General features: G+C 40.3%; 1 protein-coding gene across 2 annotated transcripts in view; it reads right to left on the bottom strand.

Moving 5' to 3' along the window:
• The window catches only part of spryd3 (SPRY domain containing 3), a 74,150-nt gene that overhangs the window by 16,367 nt on the left and 34,454 nt on the right, over positions 1–23,329 (bottom strand). For both annotated transcript variants that reach the window (XM_087833767.1, XM_087833768.1), the window contains one exon: positions 10,535–10,592. In XM_087833767.1, coding sequence (XP_087689893.1) covers positions 10,535–10,592 — 58 coding nt within the window. The remainder of the gene's footprint in view (positions 1–10,534; positions 10,593–23,329) is intronic.

Genomic DNA, 23,329 nt, shown 5'->3' with positions numbered 1-23,329 from the left:
CACCTGAAGAGGACCAGCTCTTAGTTTAATCTCTTAACAAACAGTACACATAAAATTTCAGTCAGACTATATGTTCTGAAAGAAATAAGACTTAAAGTAAAGTTTCCATCAGGTAACTCACCTGTTACCGTCTGGTCCAAATCTGAGGCAGAGGAAGCCTCTGAGGGATGTACAGCTCAGCTCATGGTTTGGTGAGCTGTTGGATTACCTGGATCCAAACTGAGCACCCATGGCAACCTACCAAATCACACTTTTTAATCATGCTGCCAGGAATTTATAAGCTAGTGACAGGCTCTAGGATGGTCTTGCCACTTCCTGCTGTGTTTCAAACAGGTGCCTGCAAGTCAGTAGCTTTCAAAGCTTTCGATTTGGTCATTCACGGGTGTCAATATGTGGACCACAGAGTGTACTCTGTACAACTATTCTACTTATTTTTTCTATACTACTTTTCAACTATTAATACTGTAGTGAAAGAACTGTAGCTCAAGGTTTTTATAACCAACCAAAACTAAACCAAGAATTAAAGACGAACCTGTTAGGCTCTATCCACACATTTTCATCCACTTAAATAGTTAATCATAAGGAGAAAGATGGGGCACAGTTTGGACCAGTCTATTACAGGGCTAAAATATGACAAAAAGTGTGATTAATGAGCAAAAGAACCATTTTTTGAGTATGAAAAGCACAAGATATATGTCATAGCCCCATTTTTATGGCCTACTGTACACCTTAATGTACAGCAAAGTCCAATAACAACAGTCAGTTGATGATCTGATGTTCTCGTTTTCCTTGTGAATATAACAGTGTGCGTTGTGGATTCTTATCATGAAGGTATTTTCTAGATCTTTCCTTCACTGCATAGCTGCTATTGCATAACTGTTATGTACTTCATGTACACTTATTATCACATCAGTTTAGGCAGTTGTGGCTCAGGAAGTAGAGCACGTTGCTGTCTTACCATAAGGCTGGTGGCTCAATCTCCAGTTCCACAAGCCTGAGTGCTCTTTGGGTAGGATACCCAACTCCAAATGAGTCCTCAAAGGTAGGGCTGCTCAATAAATCGAATTTTAATCACAATTACGATCTAGAATTTCAACGATCATTAAAAATGACTGAGCCGATTATTAGCCCCTCCCTCGTACTTTACTCTCGCACTGCTCCGTGTGGCAAATCGAGCGCACCTCTCTGCATTTCGAACACGTGTCACAACAATTAAGACCAGCGGTCTCCAACCTTTTTTGCGCCACGGACCGGTTTATGCCCGACAATATTTTCACGGACCGGCCTTTAAGGTGTCGCGGATAAATACAACAAAATAAAACTAGTACCGGTACCGAAAAAAAGAAAATTTATTCATAACACACGTGAAAAGACCCAGGAAAACCGAGTAAACGATAAAAACGATAACAAAATAACGCTGAAAACCGATAAAAACCCTGAAAACCATACATTTCACACCTGAGCCTCAACTCTCACGGCCCGGTACCAAACGACTCACGGACCGGTACTGGTCCGAGGCCCAGGGGTTGGGTACCGCTGATTAAGAGGACCCGAGGGAAGCTCGGAAAACTAAGCAGAAGTTATTTGGAGAGGAGAGTGACTGCCGTTGGTTGAAAAGAGGTAAAAAAAAACTTCAGTGGTGTGGAAACATTATGGGTTCGCGGAGTCAGACGTGGATCAAGTAGACATAGTGTGTAAACTTTGCTACAGTGTCGTAGCTGCACCACAGAGCAACACTGCAAAGTTCATTAAACATAGATGTTTACATTTTTCATTTATTGTTTATATTGCTAACATTTGCACTGTTATCAGTATTTGCACACTATTTTATATTATTTTTTGACAATCTTTAAAGTCATTATTCAACACATTGTTATTGTTAAATAAATATCGTCAAATAATCGAGATCTCAATTTCAGTGAAAATAATCGTGATTATCATTTTTGCCATAATTGAGCAGCCCTACTCAAAGGTATTAAATAAAGAGCTGTATCCAAGATACAAAGTAAGTACCCACCTACTGTAGACAACGATCATCTATTAAACCATTAATAACCAATGCACAGTCAACAGGAGATATTATTTGGTGGTGAGAGTCTCAAAGTCCACATAAAGACAAAGCTGTGTGTGAAGGGATCAAACATGGGACTTTTACCAATGAGTCTGGGTTTTGTGTCCCATGTGAATCTAAAAGTGAGCGTGGAGTTTTTATTTTTAGACTTACTGGACTTATTATTTAAAAAAATCTGTTGCCAAATGAGTATGGTTAGGTTTAGGTAAAAAAAAATATGCTTGGTTGGGCTTAAGTACGAATACTACTTGGATTTGTTTAGGAAAAGTTCATGGGTTTGCATTAAAATAGACTCTTTCACAATCTTACCCATGTATTAAAAAGCCTTTCTGGCTTGGCTTTCAGGCAGAAAGCCCTGAAGGCAAAATTTTCCCACGTGTGGTGTTTCTTCCCAATCGGCAAAGCTATGACATTGCAAAACGTGATCACTCAGTTCCAGTGACGATGCTGTAGCAACGCTGTTGTTGACACCATTGTAGGGACAACATCATCAACACCAGCACATCTTCAGGTGTTTCTACGATATATAGTGGTACTAATGTGATGTTTAATATTTTGGTGGTTTTTAAGCTGATTAATGGATCAAGATTTAAACAAATATTTTCATTCTTTAGGTTGCCTTTTCAAATATTATGTGGCTAAATCTTTTCCAGTTTGACTCCCTCTGGGTTTTGGTTGGAAAAAGAAAGAATTTGGAAATGTTTCAATATTTATGACATTTTACACATGAAGTAAAACAACATCTGAAAAACATAAAAGTGGATCATATGTGGTGGGTTAAAATTAGTCATGGCCGCATGAACATAATGCAGATACTGTACATGCGCAAACATGCTGAAAGGTTGACTGAGGAATATAATCCCCTTACAGCCAAAAACCATGAGTCAGCCAATTAATTAGTTCAAGCACTTTGAGAGAAAGATGGCAACAACTTTAATAATCCCCCAACTGAGCAAATGACTATTCTGCTTTTCCTAATTTTCTTTAAAATGTATAATGTTACAATGGTAGATGGTAATACTAAACATAACAGCTCTTTAAGGCTCAGTTTTCAGGTAGTATTCTGGTCTTGGATCTCTATGATCTCACAGATGGGTTCTCCCTAATACTTAATGGGGTCATTCCATCTCAAATCATCAAAGTTTTTAGAGTATTATCTGTTCAACCATCTCTGATGAGCCTAAAAATGTTATTCTCCTACGTTTAGACACATACAATTTTTTTGTAAAATTGACTTTTTTGTCTTATTTTTCTTTTCTTTATTTATCTCACAAACAGCTTCTGTCCCTGGGCCATTCAGAATGCCATTAAACACCCCACCCCTGCTCACCTACCTCACCAATCCGAGCCATGGTATGAGTAACCCCCATCACTTTGGCCAATCACACACAGACTCTATGTCTGTGTCTTTTCTTTGCACTACTTCCAAGCACTAAGAACTATTTTGTTCTCTATTGTGTCCCATTCTCTTATGTTTTCTGATATATTTCAGGCCTGGTAATTGAACAAAATGACTCAGTCTGGTTAGTGAGGGTTGTCTCGATCTATGCAGCTACCTTTGGAAAAGCCTGGAAACTATCCTAGTTGTCGTCAAAACCATGTCTTTATCAATATATGCTGAGGATAAAACCTTGTCATTACGGGTGCAAGGGAGGTCATAAAATGTTGTCTTTATGGGGGAAAGAGTTAAAGGAGCATGAGCTAAAACAGCTTCTTTCAAATAGGTGGAATTCAGTCAACCTCTAAATGTACATTATTCAGGCTTTAGTGCTCTCACTTCTCAGTCGGTGTGAATGGAGTGATGTCATACACTATGCTTGCACTGCTCACACTAAAAAGTTCAGCCAATCACATCACATTATGAAAATATCATGGGAGAGAGGTGGGCTTTTTTGTGTAGCTCAGCATCAAAATCTAAGAGGCATTGATCTTTGCTTTAGCCTGCTCTATATGAACAAAGTTAGTAAGAGGGAGCTAACTAGTCCAACTTAACTGCTAATCAAGCCTTGGCTAGCTTGTCTTATGAGTGAGTCTTTATTGTTCCTGATGATGACTATACCAGCAATTATACTCCCACACACTTCAGGTACACCCATTGTAGTTGAAGCATCGACATTCTGCCTGACGGGCTGCACCGAGGTCTAGGATAAGGATTATTTTGAAATGTGATTCGTTACTTTATTACTCTAAGAGAGTCCAAGAATAAAATTATGAAGCTGGAACGAGCAGAATCAGAAACTGTTATTATTATTATTATTACGCCCCCCTTGTTTTGTTTTGTATTGGTTGGTTGTTTGTAGTCAATGCCGCTATTATTTTTCAGTTCGCTGAGGTTTTTCTTTTAAAAACTTTTCAGACTCCAATCTTCCCCAGTGAGACTCTCTTTTGTTTTTACCCCCTCTGAACCCTAGCAGATTTGGGTCGTAACATTATAAATATGTCAGATAAATTATTGCAAATGAATTCCACTGTGTGGTTTAGCATTTTCTCTGTATTATTGTATGGCGTTTACCTTACAATGTAAAGCGCCTGAAGGCAACAGTTGTTGTGATTTGGCGATTTGGCACAATATAAATTGAAATGAACTGAAATGAATTATAGCCACAAAGCCTAGATTCAGCCTCTCTTTGTGCCCCTAAGTGGTACAGACAATGGCATCCAAATCGAATCTGTCCCAAGGTAAGAGGGTGATATTATCTCCCTTACGTAACAAGTTGCTATTGAATAATTGTTTTTGCAGAACTTGAGCTTGAATCAGATTAAACCCTGTCACTGAAGTTAGACTGAGCCCTATTATCTTGGTCGGCGTGGTTGAGCGGGATGGATGGTGGTTGTGGTGGTCGGGCACAACCTTCGGCTGCGGGTGTTGAGTCATAGCACGTGTGAGTCACTGATGGAGGGGTGTTTGGAAGAGGGGTGTGTGTGTGTGTGTTTGGGGCGGGGGGTTGATAGGGTTAATGAGGCTTGCTGAGGAGCACTCACTGGTTGGATGGCTGGTTACTCCTGACAGGGCCCACAGGGACCAACAGCACAGGGACCTCATGGCCCATTAATGTGTGGAGCAAGCACGAAGGATGGAGGTCCACACTGGGCAAAATTCCAATGCAAACACTCGTTGTAACACCAGCGTCGGGCAAAGATCTCTCAGACTATACAAGCTGTACAAAGAAGCAGTGATATTGTTGGAAATACAGTTTGTGTAAATACCTGGAACTTATCAGGACTAAAATAACAGCCTCAAAAGTCAATAATACGCATCAAATGTGATGCAGCTCAGCACTGATTGCGTGTCCACTGCAATGTACCATAAATCAGGCCAAAAGAAACACAGCTCTGGTGACAAATTGTTTATAAAAGTTTATACAAAAAGGACAAATGACACCCTGTGTGATGCAATTTGCCATTTTTCCTGTAAATCACACAATCCACTGCGTTACCTTCTTCTTAATAGCTAATGATAAACTCCTGTACTGCCAATGCGGAGAAAAACAGCACTGATCAAAGTATAGATATCAGCTTTAAGTGTTTATTTGGAGCCAAGACCTGCCAAGAACAACTTGGCAGATATTTGCTGGTTCAGGTACTGAGGGCTAATACAAAAACACAACCATAAAATAACAGACACTCCTCTGTGCAGAAACATGCCCTTCTGTGGAACTGAGCAGACCCTATTTTGTTAGACCTTCATCCTTCTTGCCCGCTACAAACTCAAATTCAATATCAAACCAAGAGATCTACAAAAAAATGCTAAGAATATAAAATGATCTCACAAAAAAGTCTTTAATTTATCTCAGAACAATGCTCCAGCAGTCCAATGGTAATAAAGAAACGTAAAGATGAAAACAACCCTCGATTAAAAGCAAAGACACGTGTGACGAGTAACTAGACAATTAAAACGTTACTAGGCCTTAAACTAATTATTGGTTGTTGTTTTTTTGTAATGTACACCACAAGTTAACAGTTGTTTCTCTGTTTTTTTATGTTACAATGAAACATGCAACTACAGCAACCCCTGCCTTCTTTCTGTGACAGGAAGTTTTTACCCTTTAAAGCCGGTCGGAGCGGGCACGCTCCGTTTTGCGTAACTATTTTTAAATCCCGGTAGCACTGCAACCATGTAAGCTAGCGCAATAATTTTTTTTGCATATGAAACCAGAGGAGTTGTACTTACATCTCATGCCATCAGCTTGTGCTAGGTCACGGTTTCCTTCCACATATAGCTTTGCAAAAATTGCATAAAAAGCACTTGCAGCAAGAAAAACATAATATTCCAGAAACACACTTTGCCGATCCGATCAGCTGTTCGTAACACTTCCTACGTTGGAATAGACGCCAGCGTGAACTATCGCATGTCCGCCATTACCTGCCCGAAACCGGAAGTGACGTCATGACACGGAAATGTAGTTTTTTTTTACCTTCAGGGCCTATACAAGCATATACTGGTGTTTTTAAAGGTTATGTTTGACTTTATGACTTTCTGTGTCATTTCTGGGATGCTTAGGACTCATATTGCACTGCTGGAAATAGTTTATTTTGATGCATATGCTGTTTTTTTGCAAATTTGCATTATAATATTTATTTTCGTTTTTCCTGCAGTGTATAAAAATTGCTGTATTTAAAAAATAAAACTATGAAGACACTCAAAATAAATTTCCTGTGGTGGGAAACTATTTTGTGCAACTTTTTTGTATTTACAGTTTTGAGGGATAAGCCTCTTAAATTTCTCTAACTAGAAATATATGTTAAAAAAAACAAAAACGATTTTCAATTTTTTTTGTTGTTTATTGCACTTTTTTGCAATTTATGTAATTACTATGAACTTAATGCAGGCATATTATTAAAATTTGGGCTATAATGGTTGTATTTATGTATAGCAATTTGAAATGCTCCCAAAAATGACACTACAGCATATAAAAATATAATATAAGCTCTGGCGGACTTGGTTCTATGGTAGGTCTTAAAGGGTTAAATAAGCAAGGTGGAAAGAAAGCAGATGATAGCTGTGCAAACCAGTGTTGTTCTGCAGCACTTTGATGTAGATAAGCGTGTCGGCTTTGTCAGAGTAAACTGATACAGTATATATCCACTCAGCTGTAGCCATGTTCTGTACATTCTGACAGACTGTTCATACTAATCTAACACTGCACGAGTGCAAAGCTATGCAAAGCATTTAAAAAGTGATTTCATTAAAGGAAAATGTAATTAAAACTTAAGTGATTCTTAATTACACTTGAACGCTATATTTATATGGATAATGTTTAAATTCATGCATTAAGTAGCCCTCGTAAATAGTTCTCCAGCCTTGGAGGACATTCAAAGCTCCTTTTTGGATACTGGCTGCCTTTTGTTCTGTCCTCTGTCCAGATGATCTCACACTGCTTTAATAATGTTGAGGTCCGGGCTCTGGAGAGGCGAATCCATGACTGATGATGTTACATTGTGTGTTTTTCTACACAGTTATGCTTTTACTGCACTGGCAGTAAACAATAATTTCTAGATGGCACTGAATGGTGGATCGAAATCTGACAGTACTTTTCTACATTCACAACTACTGTTCTGACAAGGCCCCGAACATCACTGAGAAATGCAGCCCCAAACCATGACAAAGCCTCCATCACCACTGATTTTCAGGGCAATTCTTGTGTAATTTGGCCCGTTTCCCTTCGTTGAGAAAAGCTTCTTTACAGTCACCATTTCACTGAGACCATTTCTGATGAGGTTACAGTAAAAAGTTCAATTCAATTAAATTCATTTATATAGCGCCAAATCACAACAAAAGTGGCCTCAAGGCGCTTCATAGGTACAGAGAAAAACCCAACAATCATATGACCCCCTATGAGCAAGCAAATCAGGGAACAACTGATGTATATCTGGTCCTATGTCAGATATTTGCTGGATTGTTTTCCTATTTCATGACTTTCAGATACTGATAATCTGCTGTAGATTTTTTTTAGGTCTTCCACTTCTCCGGTTTCTTTAATTTTCACACATTCTGAGATATGCCAAGTTTCCAGCTAACAGTCCTTTGGAAATCACCTTGTTGTTGCAAAAATACTATTTTATGCCCGTAAAACTTTGGTTATCTTTGGCATTTTTCATAGATTCAACAAAAGAAATTGGAGCAAATTCTGTTTTTTGTGACAGGCTGTTAGTAGAAAAGTGCCAAAAGATACAATTTAAAAGTTGCTCTTTCCTAAGTTGTCAAGCTGTTATGTGAATACACAATACGGGTGACTCCACAAAGCTGGATGCATTTTTATGTTTAATATTTTGTTTTTTATGTATGATTCATAGTTCAGTGTTAAGTTGCTTAACAAAGGGGGAAAAACTCTGAAAATGGTCAGGGCTGAACTGAAATGAGTGGACAAGCGCCAATGTCCAATAAAAAACTGCAATGTATGCAACTGGCCCTGCATTGGCCACCAGCACTCCGATGTTGGAAAAGGACAACAGGAAACCAAACATCTCTTTACATGATCACTTGATCTGGAACTGAGACACAACTATGAGTTTAATAAGTTGATCGTAGTGTGGCATACGCTGAAGCAGTGGTGACACGCTCACTGAAGTTTCATGCTAGGCCAAGTCAGGCTGTTGTAACGTGTCATCTGACAGTTAAAGGAAGAACTGTTCACGTATGAATACAGGTGTACCCTGAACTTTAAGGTGGAATTTATTATCGAGGACAGGTTAGATAAAGCACGGGATGCTTTCAGAAGGCTCAGCTCCATTTGGAAATCTAGACAGCTTACACAAAACACAAATATAAGCCTCTACAACAGCGAGGTGAAGTTCTACCAACCAATCAAGGTCTTCTGCAATGGGTGTCTTCACTGAATATGCAACATCTTCAGACCAAAGGTGTGCCCTGAGATGGACACAATCAGGAAGAGGAAGAAAGGCAGACCACAAACAACTAGAGCGTGAGGATGAAGTTCAAACATTTGCAGCTTTATGTCTCACATTTAGCAAAGAATGCTAGTAAGAGTAGTTTGGTATCAAAACAAAATGATTGAAAACCGTCAATGTACTCCCATGTACAATTCTTGAGACTGACGAGCCTTTCAGTGAAAATCCTGGATGTGTGGAGACATGAAGAAAAGGCTCCGACTGTTGATTTTGAATTGCTGGATCAGAGTCTACACATTAACCGAAGCATGGAAAGCAAACCTCATATGCACAGCGTGGAAAACCACATGCATCATTTTAGTCTGTAACAAATAAGATTAATGCGAGCTCTACTGGGGCGTGCACATTGCTGTGGTGTTCAATGCACAGCAGCCAAACCAGGCAGACCGCAACGCAAGACCTCTGGGACTGGCACAGTGAGCCTCTGTGAAAGACAGGCCTCGTCTGTCACTCAGCAATGAGGCATCATCCACAGACCCCGGCAGGATGCATAGCATCAACTGTTATTATTATTAATAAATCCTAAGTATAAATGGAATCTGCAAAGGGATATGGGGATTTAAGATTATAAACATTAACTCAAAACATAAATGGAATGTGCGGACTGAACAAGAAAATGTGTTTTGATAGCTTATTTGGAGGTCAAATGGAATAAAGTATATAAACATTCCTCTAAAAATAAAATCCTACCCTTTTTGTGGTGGAAAAACATGAACGGAAAGTGACATTTATAGTGTGTTATGGTGAATCATTCAGAATAAGAGCAGCAGAAACCCCCTTTGAGAAAGAATAACAATGGGATGCTTCAGAACAAAATAAAGCAGATAAAAGCCAGCGAGCTCGTAACTGCTTTGGTCAGATAAGGACTAACAAGATCTGAATTGTGACACTGGATTTTCAGATAAAGAGCTGGCTACCCACAGTAGCTTCACCAAGTAATAACAACCACCTACCTAGCTGCTTCTATTCCCATATCACGGCACAAGCGTTTGATAGCTAATCTCTTAGCGCTGTTAGTGAGGGGTGCTGAGGCCTGGAATGGGAACTGTAGGGGTTTGTGCAGATGCCTGGATAGATAATGTTCACAGGCTTGTCGTCACAAACAATCAAGACCGAACGTGTGTGTGGAAGCAAAGGGAGATAAAGATAACTTTCACTAAACTCGGGTTTTGGTTCATCACTTACAAAGTTGACCGAACTCCCACAGAAAAGCAGATAAAGAGAGATTTGGTCCGTTTTATCTCTCTGATGCTGTCACCGTATGTTTTATCAGCCTTTGTGTCTACAATCCTCCTTGATCTCTGTTTGTGTTAGGCACCTTCAACATTAAGCCGAGTCGGCCCTCTGTGATGTTGGCGTCTAAAGGCAGCAAAAGATGCTTCAGAGGAAGTAAATCCAATTTATGTATTCCACTGAAACATGACTACGGGGGTAATTCCACACCGAGAGGGAAAAAAAAACAAGAAAAACAATCAACACATGACTTCTTCTGTGAAACCCAACCCTTTAAGGGGAAACAAGAAAAAAAGAGGAAACTGAGTTAAAATCTCTCACCTGCATGGTAGGCCACTGATCCTCGGCTCCACCCCGGATGTCTGTTCTTGGGGTAGTCCTGCACAAACACAGACACAGGTCACAATAGATATCTGCACCAGGTAGCTTCAGTGATTAACAGATAACAGATTAACAGACGAGCTAATGAACGGCACAAACAGCTTCCCATCGACATAAACACAAGTTTTTTTTGACAGTTGGAGTTTCAAGCAGTCAGAAAAACAGATAGATACACAGACTTCAAAGTAATAAAGGTAAAACAAACTCATGGGCTGAGTCTGTTAAAAGAAGTCCTGCTGGCCTCATCACCTGCTAGGATAAGAATTTGCATCTCAGAACTTAAGGGCTACGGTTCTCATTTACAACAGAATGAAGTGCCCAAGGTTGGGAATAAATTGAGGCATTTGGGAGGGACTGACTGATGAACTGCACTGTCTGCAGTGATGACAAAGCTGTTGCAGTAAAGAGAGAGCTGGGCGTTAATTTAATGCTCCATCTACACCCTTATCGCCACTTGCAGCCACAAGCTCTGAGTAGCGACCAAAAAAATAAGATCACTGATACAAAAAGCGGAAATGAGCTTCCTCCAAAGGGTGTGCTCAGCCGGAGAGATTTGATGAGCAGATAGGTCATTCGGGAAGAGCTCAGAGTAGCGCGGCAATCACTCAACAGTGAAAGGAGCCAGTTGATATTGTTAAGGTTAGGTGTGTGGGTATTTCCAACCAGAAGGAGACCCTGGGGCAGACCCGGGACATGCTGGAAAGATCACGTCTGGGCTGTCTTGGGAAGGCCTCGGTGCTGTGACACTCTGGTGATGTTTAATAAATGATTACATTTAATGAACTTTTACTCTGTGTCAGCTCCAAACTAACAGACCACTTTTCATGTATTTGCACAGCTCAAATACTTGAAAGACATTTAATTTTTTTGTAAAGTTAAGCTAACTTGTATGCAACAGCTTAAACCTTTGCTTAAGCTTTGACTACAAACTCTAGACCAGCGGCCTCCAACCTTTTTTGCGCCACGGACCAGTTTATGCCCGACATTATTTTCACGGACCGGCCTTTAAGGTGTCGCGGATAAATACAACAAAATAAAACTAGTACCGGTACCAAAAAAAAGAAGATTTATTCATAACACGTGAAAAGACCCAGGAAAACCGAACGATAAAAACGATAACAAAATAACCCTGAAAACTGATAAAAACCCTGAAAACTATACATTTCACACCTGAGCCTCAACTCTCGCGGCCCGGTACCAAACAACTCACGGGCCGGTACCAGTCTGAGGCCCGGGGGTTGGGGACCGCTGCTCTAGACTGTATAGGGTATGATTACCTCCCTTGTAAACGTGACTCTAAAGTGGATCAGTTTTAAAGTCAAAATTTAAAATGGTTTATTTTTTAATATCCTAAAATTTCCAAACTTTTACATTACAACAAAAAACAGATTTAATCTATCCATCTGGTAATTATCTATGAATTCTTAACTTGAAAATATCAAACTGTCTCAGTTTTTTGAATTATTGCAGCTCACTTAACTCAAACAATGAAACTTCTGGGGGGGAAAACCGATAAACCGAGTGGTGTTTATAAGCAGCCGCTGATCAGTCACCACCTAGATACTGCTATCACCACGGGCCAATGACAGAAATGCCTCCAATACCCCTCAGAGCTGAGAGGTTTGTTCAATAAGGGTTTGAGGTAAAACAGTGCGTAGTTTATTTGCCATTTATGCTCCAGAAACTGCTCGACAAAACCCATTTTTGGTCATACTTTGTCAGACAGCAGAGACAATGATAAATATTGGAAATATTGAAGCGTCCGGTTGTTCTCGACTGCATGAATGCTCTGCTGTTTTTGTGCGTAGCTGGGGCTGTTAGTCTGCGTCTTTGTCCGGCTTTTTTCATGCCTCATTACATTTAAAAACACTAAACATCATGTTGTTTTAAGTAAGACTTCAAAGTAACAAATGAGACTATAATTCAACAGGAAAGTGTGTGCAGAGGCCAAAGAGGAGCAGAACCAAGCGTTGTTTTCCCAATTCTACCCAACTGGGCTTCTTTTTCAAGCTAGAAGAGTCGCCTCCTGCTGGTCATTAGAAAGAAGGCGTGCTTAAGGACTTGGCGTCGTAAATGCAGAGTTTCCACTCATCTATTTTTATATATCATCTATGGCATGAACACATCAGAACTGGTATATGTTTCTCAAATAGGAGTTTTTAAATGGCATTCAGCCACAGCTTCACCGGCTCCATCCTGTGTCGAAACAGCAGCTCCACTCAGACTGAGCTGGATGTGAAGCTTTGTCTCTCACCAAGACAGAAAAAAAATGTCTGATTTCACTTTATAATAACAAGGTTAAAATGATTTAATAGGCTGCAAATCCTAGTCTTTTATGTCCGTTTATAATTCATTTATGCTAAACAGGCTGGCAGGTAGCGTGCACGTCTCACACAGTGGCAGATTTAGATCTAGGCAGCTCTGCAAAGCCAGCCTTCAGATTTCCAGAGGAGTTTGAAATGGGTTCTTTATCCATGTTAACATGCTATTGGGTGTGAGGATCATCTGTTTTGGATACCTGTCAGCGTCTGCTGAGGGTGTGTTGTGTTCTCTCTCTCTCTCTCTCTTTCCATCTGTCTGCATGTACAGTGTGTGCGCCTTTCTCCAGGTTTCACCATGCCAACGGTAATAACTATCAGACCAACTTTTGGATAAGATCACAGAATGACTCAGAGGTAATTACTAAAGATTTTTATCTGTTTTCTAGGCTGCACATCCATTACTGTAGAAACACACTACTGAGCAAGAGAGAAAAGAGCCACAATGACATTATGGTTTTCTTTTATCTCTCGGTGGGCAACATCTTCTAAATGCTTACTTGTACATCCTCTCTTTTTCCCTAAAGTAAATTCTTCCCACTGCACTTCTTTCATATAGTATTACCACACAAAAGGCAACCTGAAGACCTTTCATTTTCATCTTGTCAAAGAAATCCAAATATGACCAGGATGACGTCAAGAAAAGAAAAACAAATCAGCCTTTAGCAAGACGCTGTGAAGGGAGCTGTGCTTTTATTCAAACAGGCTCTGACTGATGACTGATGCAGACTGAATAGGTAATACATTACCCAAAGCAATATAAGCCAGATGAAATTATTACTATTAGCACCTGTGTGGGATGAGAGGTGAACAACGGGGACAGTGCAGACAGACAGCTTGGCCAGGACAGGCATTCGGAGGCCACGACATCAGGGAGACATCAACGATCCCATCTGACAACCCCATTGGGGCTGGAGGAACAGGAAATGGAGATGGATGGAGGGGGGGAAAGCGAGAGAAGACGAGAGTGAGACATCAGCAGAAGAAGAGAGAGACATGGAGGAATGCAGCTACCGCTCCAAGCCTGAAACCCCTTGATCCGCCAAGTCTGCTCCTCTTCCCCCTCGTCTCAACCACAAGCCTGAGGATTCCTCCAGCTGACTGGCATGTGGGTTCCCCGAGAAGGAAAGGAACGTCTGGGTGTTTTCTCCCTGATTGATGAGCCTGATCAGTGATTTCTAAAATAAGGCCCTATTAGGAACAGCTAAGCAAATAAGGGGAAGATTTAGAGTTTCGAATGCAAACCGCAGACATGTGTCTGATAAATGGATCAACCATTAAATGCTTGTTCTCATAGATGTCTTTGTGGTAATTGTTGTGTCCATCATTTCTAATTCAAAACATGTCCTCAGTGTATTCCATCCATCAAAATAAATATGGTGTCCCTTACACAACCTACTGATTTAACTAACTCTGATTTAATAATGCCTATTGGCTAGACTACCACACATTTTATTCATCGATGAAAATTATCCGCACGGGATAAAAAAATTATACTATTTAGAGTAAAAAGTCTCAACAGCTGTTGGATGGATTATCAGGAAATTCAATGAAGACATTTGTCATCTTTGTGAACTCAGGTGGCTAGGTTAGGTCAAAGATTTAATTAATCCAACACTTTGGTTTATAATCAAAAACCTTTGACATGTGGAAAAGTTTGCACATACACGTGCACAAAAAAAGCAACCTCAACTGATGTCATCCACATAGACTGCATATGAAAAATAGATGTAGCCACTGTGACATCATCCACTGGTTTCTGGACTTTGCATTGAAAGAGTGAAAGGTAAAGTTTAGAAGATGCTAGTGAGGCTCACTGTGGTGTATGGTTTGGAGACAGTGCCACTGGAGGTGGTAGGATGGACTGGATTAGAAATGAGCATATCAGTGTGGAGTGAATGGTCTGCGGTGCCGCTGCAGGGGAGGCGGACGCACCTGAGCGGCATCTGCAATCACGCCTCGCCGGCTTAAAGTCTGAACTGGGTTCTGTCTGTCATTTAGGGGGGATTAGCTGGGGGATTCCCATGATGCATTGAGTATTTCCTTTTCAGTCACCTTTCTCACTCAACATGTGTTAACAGACCTCTCCGCATTGAATCATACTTGTTATTAATCTCTGGCTCTATTCCACAGCATGTCTTTATCCTGTCTTCCCTCTCTCACCGCAACCGGTCGCAGCAGATGGCCCCGCCCCTCCCTGGCCTGGTTTATTATTGTAGGGTCTACCTTACAATATTCGGTCTTTAAGTGATGACGTGACGAATCCTGCTTCCGGGCCCAAACTACTCTGCGTTTAATAAGGCTTTTGTGTTTTTTACATGTTTTAATGCTTTGTATCTTGTTCTATTGAATCTCAACAAGCCCCTAAAAACAGTCAGTGATCACTGTCGGCCTCTCTCAGTTTTTATTAGCGCTAATCATTTTAAAGCAGTATATTGATAACTAACCTCGTATTGTGGATGGATTTTCTCAGTTGTTCTCCTGACTGAATTTCAGCCCGTTTACAGCATCCTGCAATGCGATTGCAATTGTACCGAACCTTCGGGAACCCTCACGTTAACTTTTATTGAGTGGAAAAAAGTTTGCGTTCATCCTCCAGCTTCACTGTTTATATTATGCTAACATAGCTAGGGCGATCGTGGCTCAAGAGTTGGCAGCTCGTCTTGTGATCGGAAGGATCATGTAGCACATCACTATATACCAGCTAGCCAAACTTCAGTAACCCTACAAACGTCACTGCTGTTTAGTTTCCTGTCTTCATTTATGTTGGTAATGATAGCAGAGCTGTACGTTTTAATTTGTTTCAGAACTCTCTCAGTCAGAACATAGTATATTATATTTAGATGCAAACTAGCGAGCTAACTGCTGCTAACTTCTAACTCCGTTAAACTTCATAAATTCGTTTTTTGTGGATGCCTGGATGTTAAACTTAATTGTTACACCTGGTAAAGCAGCAACGCTGATCATTTTATTACAGATGAAAGGAAAGAGACCGTTTTTAACTCTCAGTGATGCTGCAGTGATCGTTGGACTTCAATCAACGATTCAATCAGGTCCAACGATTGTTGGACCTGCAGCAGAGTTTGGGCCCAGGCACGGCTAATGACGTCAGACTTAAAGACCGGATATAGCGCCTTGAGGCGACTGTTGTTGTGATTTGGCGCTATATAAATAAACTCAATTGAATTGAATTGAATTGAAAGTTGTTGGTGTGTGTTCGGCTGGCGGCTGAAAAGCTGCAGCCATGTCTGTAAGACACAGCAACCAGGAATAAAGAAAGTATGCTGAAAAGCATTAAAATATGGTCGGGTCTACCGTGGGTTCATTATAATCAGAGGGGCAGCTCAGATCAAGCGGTTTAGAGGCAAAGTTATCAAGGCTGAGGTGGTTTGGACGTGCTGAGGAGGGAAAGTGGGTATAAAGCGGACAAAGGATGTTAAATAGGGAGCTTCCAGGCAAGAAGAAAAGAGTAAGAACATAGAGAGGCTTCAAGGATGTAGTGAAGGAGGACTTGCAGAGGGTTGGTGTGACAGACGAGGATACTAGGAACAGAGTGAGATGGAGGCAGATGATTCGCTGTCGTGACCCCTAAAGAAAATTATTGTTTTAGTGCAATTTTTTTAGCTCGAAGTGACTATATTTGGGACCACAGTGAATGATCGAGTGCTGAGTGATCAACTAATGCTTGGAAGATTAGTTAGTAAACTGTAGCCATCAACTGAATGGATGAATTTAACAATAAAAACTGTATTAGAGACTGATTGGGAAGTCTCTATCAAATCATATTAGTCAGATAAAAACTTATTTTGGTTGCTCCCTCTAGATAATCTATTAGAAGGTACCAACAGCACAAATACATTTAAAGACTCAAACTAGACCACATTAAGGTGTATGAGTTATAAAATTATGTAACGAAGAACGTTTTAATATGGGAGTCATTATGGGTTGATTTGTTTTTGAAGTCAGCCTCAACCAACCAGTTTTTGGCATCTCCCCAATCATTTTTTTTTAGCCCTGAAGGTTGATGTTTGGTTATCCAGAAACAGTGTTAAACTGGCCAAACACTCCATATTCTGGCAGCCTTTTACATGCAATGTTATTTATTGAAAAAATAATCACAAATCTATGATAATAGGAATATTTTTATTTCCTTTAGAAGGATGCTGAATTTTTGTTTGGTCATGCAACTTTAGCCTGGATCTCTTAGCGTGACAGTGGGCTGTATTCGCCCCATTTCCTGCTTCACATTTATTTCTTGGATTGCACCTTGGTGTCACATTTAACCTGTGCCAAGAAAACAATCTGAGCAGAGCCTGATAGTGTTTAGTTCCCCTTCATTTTGGCGATGAGTGATAAATGAATGATTTTAGTCACAGCCTTTGTATAATTCAAACTTAGCCAAGAGATAAGCATTATTCTCTTGAGGATGCCCCACTTCTCCAAGTTTCATTAAAACCATCCTATAGTTTTTGTGTAATCCCGTTTACAGTCAGACACATATGAATACATGAAAATGCTCTAAACACATAACAACAGGGAGTCCTGGAATAGCTGGTTTTGCCTCACGCTGAGCCTTGATATCAACATCAGAGCCAGAATACGACATACAGATATATTTAAAAGAAGTTGTTTACTGCACTTTTTAGTGTAAATTAATAAACTATTTAACTTCCTGTGTTAATATTCTCCTACAGCGTTTGCATTCTTACATGTTTTTAATCCCCCAGTTAGAAACCATCCATAGATATGTACTCTCTCTGCAGTGCTGCAATTTTGGTATTCAATAAGTGATAGTGCCACTAACCACATGTACACTCCTCTATTGATGACTGGATTAATTAACCAGCTGGTTTACTCTCACAAAACCCAAACTTTTGAAACATGGTCACTGCCCCTGTTTGCCTAGAGCAATGCAAAGAACTGTAAGCTCCTGGAAAGAATAATAAACGGTAGACTTGAATCCACAGCATGGAAGAGCAAAAGCCTTCGATATCAGATCCACGGCTGCTATCAGAGCAGCCTGCATTTCCACACTGTGGCAGAGTAAACAAGTCTGAAAAAGTATGACTGGGAAGGTGCGGGCAGAAAAGAAAACCATGTGGAAGCAGATACCCATCACCTACTGCTGCTATCGCACTGACATATCACAGCATTGTCTAAAAATATAACTCAAGCCATGAAGTGCTGCAGATGTGCATGTATGAGTGTTTGCGTGCATACGTGTGTGAAGAAGTCACAGTTTTCCGGAAGGGAAAGTACTATTTCTGTTTGTACGTGCCTCACTTATAGGGGTTGGACACAGGCTGTGTAGGGAACTAATGCAGGTCTGTTTGTTTAACCCCATGTCATCAGGCTAAAACCTCCAGCTGCCCACATAACAGCAACTGTCTGTCATTAGCCATTGATGTGACTCGAGAGAAGAGAACAACAGCCTATCTGTGTGTATTTGTTTGGGCATGTCCATCTCTTTTTATGGATGCAAGTTCAAATGCAAGATGAAATCAGATAAATTGCTAAATTAGCTCTGTTATTGAACGAGCGCCAGAGAGAGTGCATAGCTGATGTTTAGCGTGGCAGCGTATTTTTCATTTAAGACAGGAGTGCGTCGCAAAATTTATAGCTATTTTCCAAAGAAATACCAAATAGTACAATACACTAAAGCCTCTGACTGAGGTAGAGGTAAAAGTCTATTTACAAATACTACTGGAAACTACTGCAAATGGTGCCAAGGAGGCACCAGGAAACCAAAACATCTCCTCTGAGAGAAGAGAAAACCAGATATAAGTCAGAGGCAGCAGACCTGTTGGTTTGTGTGAAAGCAGCTGATAAGGGGACAGAATTATATGTTAGTGGGGCTTATTGCAAAGCAAATAAATTACAGATATCGTACTTAAAAGCACCTTTATTTGTCAATACAATCAGAGCTCCCGCTGTGCCACTACACAGATAACAGAGGAAATGTTCTGCAGAAATGCATTCAGGCTTGCCTTCTGGTTTACCTTGGGGACAAAGTTTGAAAAGCTATGTTTTAGACTACTGCATTAAAAGTTTGGGGTCACTTAGAACAGTTATTGTCTTATTATCAGAAATGTTCATAAGTTAGTTAGTGATTTTTAGTGGAGTATCCACATAGGCCCACTTTCAGGAGGCATCACTTCTGTACTACCTAATGCAGTTTCATGCGTTCAAAGTCAAACTGCTCATGTTGGTACAGCTTGCAATCACTGTGCTGTTATAAGAAGATTTTTTTAAAAAGCTTTCATACAGCGGTTTTCATAAAGAAGTTATAGTTTGGGTTTTATGTGTACCATTTGTTGGGTTTACAACCTGCTTCTCAACTTGTATTTATACTCGTCTTCATGTTCAGTTCTGCTCTGACGCCTTCCACTTCTCTTTCTGCTTTAGTTATCCAACTTACACTGCTCATCAATCAGCTGACTCCCAGCCTAAGAGCTTCCTGCTTCTGTCCATGCCAAGAAACTATTCCACATGCCAATGTACAAAAGAAAAGCACAGACTGAAAGAATATGATGTTCTTCATGTATCCATTTTAAATAATACCTTTTCATAGTTCAAGTCAACATCTTCAGACATCATTTACATCTTTTTCCATCTAGGCACCGTCCAAAACCCAAAAGATACACCGTTTAATCCACATTCATGAAGGAGCTGCTGCCCAGTATTTCTGAGACTTGTTTACGAGAAAGGGGAAAGTAGAGCAGGAGACTGAAGATGGATTGTCATCTGTGTTGACGTGGACGCTGTACTGATCTGCTGTTGTAAAGAGAGAGCTGAGAGTGAAAGTGAAGCTTTCAATTTACACTTCAACCCTCAACTAAAGCCAAACACTGCGGGTAGTGACCGAAAGAATGAGATCTTGGATAAAAGTAGTAGAAATGAGATTCCTCCCAAGGCTGTCTAGGCTCAGCCTTAGAGATAGGGTGAGGAACCTGTTCAGTGAGGAGGGACTCAGAGTCAAGCTGCCGAGGATGCATCCTGTGCAACTCTTTGTTGAGGTGTTTTGGGCATGTTGAACTTGGAGGAGACCCCACAACAAACCCAGAAGATGCTGTGAGATGGCAGAGCTTGGCTGGCTTAGCAATGCCTTGTTGTCCCATCGGAAAAGCTGGGTGGCCACAGCTTAGACCCAGATAAGTAGTAGATTTATGAAAGCATAAAATAGTCAAGTTTTAGAAAGTGGAAGTAGTGATTGTTTTAGCATTGTTGCATTATAAATGAATGATTCTTTAAAGCGGAATTTATACTAAGTAGCATCCCTGACACTGTTGTTGCACTGGTTGTGATCAGAGGCCTTGGCACAGCAACTGATCCTTTGTTTTATCCTAAGTTGACCCTGCTAGAAAGAGATTCTTGGAGCAGCACAAAAAACCCGTTAGAAGGACTGCTGCATCACAAGAGGAAAAGGAAGAGCGCTGTTCCCAGGACCTGTTCCCGGGGCACACCAGGACAGAGGAAACCGTTTTATTTCTTGTTTGTGTGTACGAGCGTGTAGGCTTTGCTGTGTGTGTGTAGCTTTATGACTGGGCTGCTGTACATTACCAGAGACTCGATACAAGCGGGTCAAGGGTGAACTGAGAAAACCATCTGTCTTTTTTAAACACTGATGGCTACTCAATCAAATACTTTCCGTTCACTCCTCTGTCATATCCATTTTTCTCTCCCAGCTGCATCTATACTCCCACAGGGTTACCGTCATTTTTTGTAGGATTTTAAGCAGATGGCGGTTGTTTGTTTTTCAAAACATGAGGGCTTTCCTGCTTCGTGTTTTTTTTTCACCTGTGTTTTTCCCTTTCCCTTGATTTTTCTAGCTCTTGACGTTTTACCTAGCTTCCCCACCTTGCCATCTACTCTCTACACTCTTCCACCCCATAATTAATCCTAGATCTCTTTGTCCCACAGCCTAGCAACCGCTGTGTGTACCGGATGAAAAACAACTGTGCTACCAAGCGTATGCATGCTGTACATTCATAAAGACCCTTATCTTCCGTCTTCAGAGGAATGAGAGAGAAAGCGAGGGGGTCATGACAGGTCTAGGAATGGCAGCGGGGTCAAAACAGATCTTAGATTATGAAACACGCTAAACAACAGCATTTACTTTACACACAAAGAACTCAGACTTATCACATAGCCCAAATTCTTCAGACTTTCCCTTTTGCAGGAAACTGGCAATAGTGGCTTAGGGGATTGAAAAATTTACTCCACCCCCGCCTCCTTTTTCGTCTTTTCTTTTGATCTGTTAAGTGTTTTTTTAAAGCTTAAAAAATTCCCTAAACTTAATGCTTAATAAGGTTTAAAAAGGCGAGAAATGCCAGGCTATAAACATATGAGTCTACGGAGATTGGTTCACTTTTGGAGCCATCCTTCAGTGGCCACTGGAGGAACTGCAGTTTTTGGCACTTCCATGCTGGCTTCATTTTTGAGCCAACGTGTGCTTGTTTAGCACATTTGCATGCTAACTTTCACTAATTTGCATTTAACACAGAGTGCAACGCAGGCTAATAGGAATGTTATTAGCTTCAGGGGTATTTTAAAAATCTGCTCAGATAGTGATGCTCAAGTAAAAGTCATAATAATGGATAATACAGGATTCTTGGGTCTGTTGTTGATACCGTAACGTGTATTAAAAAGGGAAAAGCTGCTTTGGCATCACTCCTGAACTTAGGCTTAAAGCTTTTATACCAAAAACCCTGATTAAACCCAACAAACAAAAGTAATGCAGCCATTTTAAAAAAGGTGAGGGAACCTGAAAGCAAGCAAACTGACTTAAGTAATCGCCGCTCAACCGCTTCCTCACCCAGCACTGTCTGTATGTGTTTACTTACATGTGTGAAACCCGACATTTGTCTGGTTTTAACTTTTTCTGCATAAAAAATAATTCTGAAAATATAACAATAATGTCAACTAACATTTTTGACATGTGTATTTGTTGCAAAATCAGTGTTGGCTGAAACAAGAAAGAGTTCTTATCATCATTTGTGGATTCTGAAATGCTACTAAAATGAAAATTATTTTGTTACTCCTTGGATCAAAACATTAGTTACTTTCACTGAGTATTGTAGAAACTGTTACAGAACTACTTATTGCACTGATTGTGAAACGAATGAATGAAAGATACTCCACGCTCTTACCTTTCCAGTCACAAGGCAGGCCCGACCTAACACATACCCCGCTTTATCCCTCTTTTACACTCTACTGGAGATCATAATTTACAAAATGAGCATCATGTTCAGTAACTATAAACCCATCAGAAAAGTGTTTAAAGAGGTCATGGAGAAAATATCATTTTTATGATCTTCTCCCTGCTGGAGATTACAAAGAATGTAGATTTAAGGCATTTTACCCATTGTCTTACACTGCATACCTGAGGCCTTTGGTTGAAATATCACTAAGGAAAGGCACTGGATAAACAACTGAGTCATGTAATCAACTTTTTAACTTCTTTCGAGTTGTCCTATGCCTTTCTTTTGTGAGTAAACAACAGTTTACCAGTAACAGTAGGCCATAAGATAGACCAACTAAACAAATAGTTGCAGCTTGTGTCTAAAAAATATCTTTAACTTATAAAATTCCCCAATGCTTTCACCTGACAGGCTGATAGGCTTGCAGTACATGTGCAGACACTCTGCTAATATCACAACGTAGTCCATTTAAACCATTTTATTTATTTGCCAATTTTAAAGAATTCCATAGTTACGAAGGAAACGTGTAAGTGGAGCACGCATATGCTGTCCAAGTCTATTTTTTCCACTCACCTTCTCCTATACATCTGTATAGCTCTATATCTTCCCGTCATCCAGTAAGGTGACCTATGCATCCCCTCGTTTCTCTTCTATATAAATTCACTGTGAAACCTTGAAAGATGTTATAGAAGTTTCATCTTTTGTTTTTGTTATTAAAAGGAGCCGAGTTTTGACCCTGGGAGAGACAGTGCTGGCAGCTCTCTGTAGGCCTTGGCTTTGGCACGTACTAATATTTCACATCCATAACACTCAAGGCTACACTTAAAGGGTGGGAAAAAACTCACAAATCATTAACCCACATAGATGAAGAAATAGTTCCTGAGTCATCGGAGTTTAATCTTGTCTTTCATGAGGAGGGTTAAAACAGCTCTCTTGAAACTATTACACCTTTTATTTTAAATCTCTGCAGGTGTGTATTGAAAGGTCTTGACATATTGATCGTAGATTTATTCAATTTCAGCATCTCTTGTCTATCAGTTTCACTATATTCTGCCTGTTTCGTTCTTTAAAGCCGGCCAGCACTCGAAGTGGCGGTGCTAATGCTGAAATTGGAACCGCATGTGCATACTTTGGAAAAAGAAATAGGGGTTCAAACGAGAGTGTTAAAATTTCGTTAATTGTATTTTCCTCTTAAAGGTGTTTCATCTCCCCAAAGT

The sequence above is a fragment of the Neolamprologus brichardi genome, chromosome 20, assembly GCF_056152115.1.
Source record: "Neolamprologus brichardi isolate AB-2024 chromosome 20, ASM5615211v1, whole genome shotgun sequence".
NCBI classification, from domain to species: Eukaryota; Metazoa; Chordata; class Actinopteri; order Cichliformes; family Cichlidae; genus Neolamprologus; species Neolamprologus brichardi.
The sequence above is the reverse complement of the archived record's forward strand: the minus strand, read 5'-3'. Positions and strand labels throughout refer to the sequence as shown.